Here is an 8,989-nt window from a genome sequence, read left to right as displayed (position 1 = left end):
TAGGAAATATATAGTTCAAGAGAAAGAAAAAAATGCAATGATTACAGATAAAAATTGTGGCTTCGGTAATGCCCAACATCAACAAGCTCTGATGATCACCACCCATGGACAGCAGCTTCTAACTCCACTATTTCTGATGGAAATGATTTCAAAAATCTCAAGGTGTTCTTCAGAAGATGAATAAAATATCCTCCAAGTTTAAACAAATTCTGATTATTTCTTTTCTGTAGAATAAATTCACGAAAAAACACCAAATTTTCGGTCTCCTAAACTGGTTTCCCCCCTTAATTAACCGCTTTGACAGTTTTATTTCAATGTAATTTAATATAATGTTCTCTCTTGAAAAAATTAAAATGTGTGCTTTATTAGATGTTCTTATAAGACACTAAATGCAAGCTTTTTGTCTGCTTTATCTTGTAGTTTTAAGTGTAGCATTTTCAGTCAGTCATAGATTCCGTTTTAAACAGTGACAATACAGTAAAAAGCAAACTTTCTGCAAATCATTAAAGCAAATAAGGAGTTGTCAAAATCAAACATAATGTAACTGCTTTATCTCCATATGTCTATGTATTTAAAAAACTTAGTTGAAAATGCAGAATATAGAAAATAAATAAAAGCTCAACTACAAATACTCGTATTTGTGCTATTGTAAATGAATCTATGAATACAAAATCTCGCGAAAACATTTGTTACATTTCTAAATTTTACATTTATAACCTTATTTAGACAATACAACAACAAATTTGTATCACAAATTTAATAACAAATAGTTTAACACAAACAAACACAAAGTACAAAAGTTTTGCTCGGTTTTCAACTAAGTTCATAAATATCTAATGCGCAATAGAAAAATAAATTAAGCAGATAGATTCCGCATTTAGCATACCCATAACTTTCTCCCCCTATGCATAAAAAAAACACAAAACCTTAACTGAAGATGTAAAAATATATTTCACGGGATGCTCAAACTTCACAATCAATATTGCAAACGTTTCAATCGTAGTCTCAATGGCCTGTCTGGAACATTGATTAACCTATTTTTGCAACCTATCGGTTCATAATGGTAACTCATGTCGTAATGTAGCACCATCTGGAATGAAAGGAAATCATTTTAGAAATCAATTGCAAATACATAGATTTCAGACACTTAGTGTAATGTGCAGCAGACAAAAATTTAATGTACATTCACCTTATTGTAAGAATGAAATAAGCCGACATATGAAACAAACTTTTTAATTATTTTAAAAATACAGTAAACTCTCGATTATCCGCGGAATGGGGCTGTTTCCTTCAGTCAAAAGTAGTACTTTTTGTCACTGAAATAGATAAAATAAGCAAAAAAAAAAAACATGGACCCAGAAAATACTTTCATTTTCCCCAACAGTTATTTTTTAATTAATTTTTTTAAGTGTGCGATTTTTCAAAAAATGTGCGATCTTGATAACGTCACAAATGACGCTCTTTGGCGCATCTTTCTATCGCGTTTCCACGTTATGATGATCAAGAAGCTAATTAAAATTGCGCTCTACGTTTGCTATCAACCATATTGTTACCAATACACGAGAATAAAGATGCGAATTAAATATTTTGTTCTGTGAATGGCAATACTAAATGGCATTTCATCATTTGTGATGTCATCGGCAGAAGCATAAAGAATGAAAGCGCATCGAGTTAAGTAATTTTTTTAAAACATTAAACTTAAACAAATTTAAAAAAAAAATGGTCAGATCCTATGTTTTTAAGCATGCTCTTTCAGAAAAAAAAAATACTTTCAAAATTTTGGAAACGACCCCATTGTGTGGCAAAAGTGCCGCGGATATTAAAAATCGTGATAAACCGCAAAAAAAACTAAAATGAGGGACAAAAAAGGTAAAAACTGCCCTTCAAAAACTTAGCTGTATTGATGCATAATACTTTCTTGAAACAGTGAAAATATATACAGTACAGTAAAAAATTTTGTATTTTTGCACGATAAAACTTAGCATCAATAAAGAACAAGTGTATGCCGATAAATAAAGCCCACAACATAAGCAAATAAATAAAACAAACTCAGCTGAGTTTAAATTTACAATTTTTCCGACAAAAAAGGTCATTGGTATTTCTTTTTTACTGCGAAAATACGTGTTCTTGATTGTTGATTGACAGGCGAAAAATTCGCTGGCGGATAATCAAGAGTTTGCTGTTCATTTTAGATGAAATAATAGTTTAATATGACTTGCTAAATTAAAAAAATATACGCCCGAGTTTTAAAAACAATTTCAGTCCAAAGTTGTAAGTATTTACAGGTGTTAAAACGAATGGGTTTTGAATTAAAGGTTCTTCTAATAAGCTAATGTAAAATAAGTGATATACATTGGCGTGTGAGCCTACCTACAGGTGGTGAAACCGATCGATGGTTTTCCTTTTACAAATGCACAGCTTACGGCGGATGTTTGCCAAATTTCTTCCTTTGATGCTCAAAATGTTAAGCAGGAATTTTTTTCGCCAGTTTGGGAGACAGAGTCGTACACCATTTAACTCATCTTTCCTAGACAGGTACCAGGAAAATCAAAACAATGAAAAAAATCATCATTGTTTATCGAGGAAATATGGAACAACGTTAACGAATTCATACGTAAAAACAGAGCACGAAACTCTCCTATTTTAAATTGAATATGAAGCATTATAGCGTAAAATTAAAAAGTAAAGAAATGTATCCTCGCTGTACCAAAAGAATAAGCAACATACAGGAATCTGTGGTTTCGCTTCACGAGTAGTATTGGCACTCGGCCCACTAACAATCAAGAATTTTATAAACGCACCGCTTGCAAAACTGCAAAAAAATAACGATACTGGGCGAAACAAACTTGAATGCTAACAGTTGATATGTAAAGTATACTTCATCTTTACACCAAAAAAATATGCAAATCTGACTTGACATAACTTGAAGCATGGTAAACACAAAATAAAAAATTCAACAAATTTGCAACAACACAAAACGAAATAAAATTCAACTTATTTACCTTAGACAATGCCAACTGAATTTCCTTTTGTGCCAATCGCATACCTATACACATTCGGGGACCAACTCCAAACGGACTCGAAACAAGAGGTGGTGTGTCTCCTAACCACCTGTCCGGTTCGAACAAATGTGGGTTCGGGAAATATTTCTCCTGCATACATGCCACTTGGTGTTGCAAAAGGATGTATGTCTGTAAGGAAATTTATAATAGTTGTAAAAGCTATCAAATAAAACTCTTAGTTACCGAAGAGTTATTTCTTTTGAAAAGAGAAAAATTTATGAAGACAACTTGATTCCAAACAAGTATTTTCTTCCCCTAAGGATTTTATGATATAAGTTAATAATATATTAAGTTATACTTTAAGATTACTCTTAGGTAGTTTAAGACGTTCTCACTTAATCATAATACATAATTTTTAAGGATCCGTAAGATAAAACTCTGCGAACAGTTTTTGAAGTACAAATAACTCGAGAATGATACTTACTCCAGCAGGAACGTTGTAGCCACTCAGTACTAGATCTATTGGAAGAACTCTTCCTGTTCCTAAGGCAACAGGATTTAATCTGAAAAAAAATAGATTTATCATTTTTCATTCATAAGTCTAACCATAATATCCACCATTCATTATATCTAACTTATTCCAACAACTGCGTCGCAGCACTCAATTAAATCAATGCAACGTCATGACGCTGGATAAAAGTATTGTGCAACAATGACCTCGTTTAACAATGTCCACCTTATGTAATTGAAAACTCACCTCCATTTTAGCTTGAACTATGTTAAAAATAATCACAAATCACGTTCTAGTCACTTTGGAAATTTCTAAAAAATACAAAAAAATCCAGTCATTCTTTCGATTATAATGCGGTTTAGTGTAACACTTTTTTCTCCCACATATTTGAGGAGTTATATTTTGTTTACTATTGAAATAAACTACTTATTAGGGGTTAGTTGCAGGACATGGTAAATTGGAGTGAAATATTCCAATGAAATCCGTGGTTAGTTATGAGATAAAATGTGTCGGGACAAATTTCTTTTTTACAGCAAATGCTGGAATACATCAAACGCCGTAGTTTTGCAATTGATTAAAATTATACTGGGCATCCTAATTATTTCATGGGCAATAATTTTACATTTGTGGAACAAAATCACTCGAAGTCCAGTTAGGCACTTAACAACAGGAGATATTTTGAACTTCACATTTTAGTCCAATCACAAGTTTTGTGCAATTATATAATCATTCCATCAAAATCGGAAAGACAAAAGGTACTTAGTGTTCAAAAAAAAATTGTTATTAGGAGCATATTATTGAATTAACACTTCCTGGCGCCTAATAATGTAGGTAATGCAGTGATAATATAGAACGCTGCGAGTTCAAATCGAGAAGCGATTCGAATGGAACTGCTTGAGTTATCTAGAGTTGGTGAGCAAAGCGAGCAGAGGGCGGGCGATAGCTACATGAAACATGAGTCTGAAATTCTAATTTTTTAGGGTGAAATTTAACGTTTTTATCGCTGAATGTACTCGCAGATTTAAGAGAAAACTAGAATTCTATTTCAACGCATTTTACTAGTGAATTTTAAATGGTAAACAAGTTTTTAGGAGAAAAATTCATTGTTGAAAGGTTAATCTTGAATACGTTTGGTCAAAGATTATTTTGAGCTCTATGGAAAAGCATAAATAACTAGGATAACAATATTTCCGAAAATAGGTGCAGACATACGAAAGATAAAAATATGGTTTTCAACAAATCCAAAGCAAAAGCTTGGAATTTTAGACGTAATTAACTTTATGTCATCGTTATTCTTTTTGTTTTGATGATTCAAATAAAATCTAATTTTTTCCACCAAGCTAATTAACAATGGCTGGGTATATTCTTAAATATGCTGCAAATAGGAAAGAATGATAGATGGTCAGCTGTCTGAAAATAGTTGGATGTAAGGGTGTTAGCATCTGTTAATGAATCTTTTTTTTTTTCATTAGTAGACTCGTCGTTGCTTTGTTAGCATTATTATAAAATAGTGAATATAATTAAACACTCAATAATTCGAAGTCCAAATAAATTTGCTGAAGCCTTCGAGTTATTGGTAGTTTGAGTTATGGAAAGTTCCTATAGCTTTCTCAAAAGTTTGGGATCTAATGAAAATTTCCAGATAAAGGAATATTCGAGTTATAAGGCTTTTATTTATCGAGAGTTGACTGTGTGTGTCCTTAAATACGTCGGCGTTCTTGGCGTAAATAGGTGAATGTCATATACAGCGAATTGCACAAAAAAAAGGCGAACCCTAGCCGCCGAAGACGACTAGCATTTTAATACTTTGAAAAACACTTAAGCATGATTTTGCTTGCTCTTTGCAACAAAATTGCTCTTTACGATTTTTCTATTTTTATTTATTAATTTCAACAATCCTCAGCTATATTCATTCTTCAAATATGAAGTAACATCTTGACCTGCAAAGAAAATATTTCGTGAAAAACAGAAATGAATTCAATATTAATAGGTGCTCTTACCTCAATGTTTCACTGATCACATTCTGCAAATAAGGTATCTTCTGAGAAATGTCACTGAACCTGCTATTCTGATTTGGAAGCCGCTCCCTAAGCTCTTCTCTTAGCCTTTCCTGGACCTTCTTGTTAATTGAAAGATTATATAGACCAAAACCAATACTGTATGCAGTCTGAAAAGAAAAAGTTATTTTTAGGAATAAAGGATTATATGTATTTCTTAAACTTCAAAGTTACTTTTAATTTATTAAAAACGCTTTGTGTCGATATTTTAACACTATACAAGGTGTTCCGTTTCAACCTGCGAGAACTTTATTTTCGCAACCGTTAGCAAATTCCTTCCAATTGCAAAAATGTTCAAAATCAGATGCAGAGTTAAGATATTGAAAGTTTGAAGCAAAAATTAAAATGAGTCAAAAAATACAAATATAACTTTTTATACGGGCCCTAGATCCTCTAACCAATATTTAGGGAAACAATTTCCATTGAAAACTATTACGGACAAAAAAGACTTGACATTTTTGGAGATCAAAACTCAAGGAAATATTCCAGTTCAAAGTTTCAAGGGACAATACAGGAGATGAGATTAGAACTTATAGCTCTTTCAGAAGAATGACAGGTCACCAAAGTAAGAAAAACAAAGTACTATTCATATTTTTCATTCCTATTCAAAAATAAATATAAATGTTATGCCGTGATACGCAAAAACACACTACAAAACGTCGAAAAAAACAAACTCTATGCGCACATAAAATTTTAAACACTTGTTAACCGCTATAGCTATATTTCCCCCCAAAATGTGTTATTGACGGCGAATGAAAAGTGGTGTAAGTCACAAAACGCTGCGTTTTATAGCTCGGTGAATTATGTTTTACTAATTTCAAACTTTTCGTGTTGTTTTTTTTTTTTTTTTTTCCATTTGAGATTAGTTCCCTAAATATAAGTTAGGGGACCTTGGACAAGTAAAAAAAGCTAAATTTTGTATTTTTTGGCTTCTCTTTATTTTTACTTCAAATTTCCAAAATCTTAAATCTGCATCTGATTTCAAACATTTTTGCAATTGGAAGTATCATACATCTAGGACTAACGGTTGCGAAAATAAAAGTCTTGCAGGTTAAAATAGAACACCCTGTATATAGCCTCTTTTTCTTATAGTAAGCTTAAAGAACAGTTATTGCATCAGCTTTTTAATTTAAAAATTCTTTTGTGGGGGAAATTTTCTTGTTCGTTTCTCGTATTGACATAAATAACGTTAACCTTCTTTTATCATAGCCGATATATCAAACCTTATTTCTCAACTTTATTTTCAGGAGTATAGGTTTTACGACCACTACCTAGTCGTAGTAGCCACCCGCTTTGTCTGGTGGCCAGAGGAGTCTGACAGCGATGGGATGGTCCCGGGATCGAATCTCGGGTAGGGCATGGATGTACTTTCTCTCTCCTGACCTTGTCCTTCCTTTGTGTGAATGTGCTGTTATGCTGTGAATGGTTGCCTACCCTAGGGCATGTGTGTACTGTGGAAGTCGGACTTCACACCAAATAACGGTACAATTCGAAACGTGAAGCAGCGCATCCCGAATTGCCAGCCTAGCTGGCACAAGACAACAACCTATTCGTCGTTGTTTTGAACTGTACTGAATGTTCTATTTTAAACATACTCACTTAAACAAATGAAAATACGTGCTTATTTTTTATTTCTCATTATTGATTTAAAATAATGCATTAGTTAAAAATATAATTAGTTCTGCTTGAATTACGAAAGCATTTCATTCGTACAGGCCTCTAGGTATGTTATAAATTGTATCGACATCTCAATATGGGCAAAAGTACATATATGAAAAATGTATTTTTGAATTGTATCGAAATTTAATTATCTAAATGCTTGTGTGAAAAATTTATTTTTGAAAACCGATGTTTTTTATTTAAAGTATTGCTTATATAAATTTGAAAACAGACTATCACAATTTAAAAACTGTCCACTGCTATATTTAAAGTTTAATCAAATTTTAATGTTTCCAAGGAAAAAAACTGCAGCCATATAAGGTATTCCTATTAACTTATTGCAATTTCTTCATTATTGTTTAACCAGTATAGTGGTATTATAAAAAAAATTCTCGTTGCTTTTAGGTACTATATTCAATACTACATATGCTACTATAATACATTACCATTCATGCCAATTTTAGAATGAAATATTTTATATCAGTCATCGTAAAAAAAAATGATATTTTTTGCGTCATAAAAACTTTTGCTGTAGAGAAATACTAGTAATGGGTTGAGAGCATGTTGGCATTACAAGATTAACAGCCGCTGAAAAAATGCACAAATCTTTCAGCCTTGTGTTTCCTTCAGTTACTTTGTTCCGCAAAGGTATTTACTCCTTTCGTATAACAAGATTAGGTTCAGAAGAAAAGTTCTTCTTCGGTAAGCTTACTCGAAAAAATCATATTACCTGGGATAAAAATTTATTCTAGAGTTATCCGTTAAGAGAGATTTCGAAGAAATTCGCCAAAATTTGTAACCCATTTTTAAATTTATGAGAGATATATTCGTTTCAATTTATCGATTTGCCAGTTCGTAATAAATTTTAAACTTACTGCTCAAAAAAAAAAAAAAAAAAAAAAAAAAAAAAATCGAAAATCATTTTTCTCTCTTTATTCTTCCAACTCAGAGCGTTAGTAAAAACGTTTACCCTGGATATGTGCTGATGAATTTTATCATACGTTTTGTATCAATTTCTGTAAGAAAAGATTCAATGGTAAATTTTACCAATTCATACTTCCTTTCTAATGAGTTATGAAAGAAAACTAATTAGCAACATTTTTCGTAACTTATAGAAAAATAATTCGTTAATTTCTCACAAAGGTTAATTGTAACAGAATTAACTACTCTGGAATATTATAGCGAACTTTCTCCAGTGAATCGGTAGGTGGATCAGTCGTACTATGATAAAGTTGATGTCGTTGAAATATCGTTCGCTGAAAATAACTTCGAAGAGGTTAGTACAAATAGTTTCAAATAGTCTGTTTCTAGGTACAAACTTACAAAACATTTTCTGGTAATTCAAGTATTTTTCTCCAACTAAATATTACCGATTTTTAAGATTTAAAGGTTGCTACACGAAAAAGTTTGAAAAACAATTTCTAACACAAGCAAACATTTTTACCCCTCCTTCTTAAGATGCATGGATACTAAAACTAGATTCATACAAGTGAGCTAAAATAGGTAAATTTAGCAGTAATTTAGTACGAAATTTCAAACCTTTATTTTGTTAATAATTTATATACACTTTTTTTAATTTATAAAATCATTATTTTACTGAAACAAAATGTCAAAGGTTTTTCTTTACATCTCTCTTTAACCACACACTCTTTCTTGCGACGACAAAAAATGTAACCATACCTTAATCACTCCATTTAGTTTTAAAATAAAAAAAAAAGATTATTTGAAAAAAGTCTTATTTAGAATTGAAGAATAACATG

The 8,989-nt window shown here is 31.6% G+C and overlaps 1 protein-coding gene across 1 annotated transcript in view; it reads right to left on the bottom strand.

The window, feature by feature from the left end:
* Nucleotides 1-800: 800 nt before the first annotated feature.
* LOC129224134 (cytochrome P450 302a1, mitochondrial-like) overlaps nucleotides 801-8,989 on the bottom strand; it is a 43,162-nt gene continuing 34,973 nt past the window's right edge. Inside the window, exons 7-10 of the mRNA XM_054858553.1 lie at nucleotides 5,514-5,680; nucleotides 3,487-3,565; nucleotides 3,003-3,191; nucleotides 801-1,090 (exon numbers count right to left, since the gene is read on the bottom strand). Coding sequence (XP_054714528.1) covers nucleotides 977-1,090; nucleotides 3,003-3,191; nucleotides 3,487-3,565; nucleotides 5,514-5,680 — 549 coding nt within the window. The 3' untranslated portion in view covers nucleotides 801-976. The remainder of the gene's footprint in view (nucleotides 1,091-3,002; nucleotides 3,192-3,486; nucleotides 3,566-5,513; nucleotides 5,681-8,989) is intronic.

The sequence above is a fragment of the Uloborus diversus genome, chromosome 1 (genome assembly GCF_026930045.1).
Source record: "Uloborus diversus isolate 005 chromosome 1, Udiv.v.3.1, whole genome shotgun sequence".
Classification (NCBI taxonomy): Eukaryota; Metazoa; Arthropoda; class Arachnida; order Araneae; family Uloboridae; genus Uloborus; species Uloborus diversus.
This window is presented reverse-complemented; position numbering and strand designations above follow the sequence as displayed.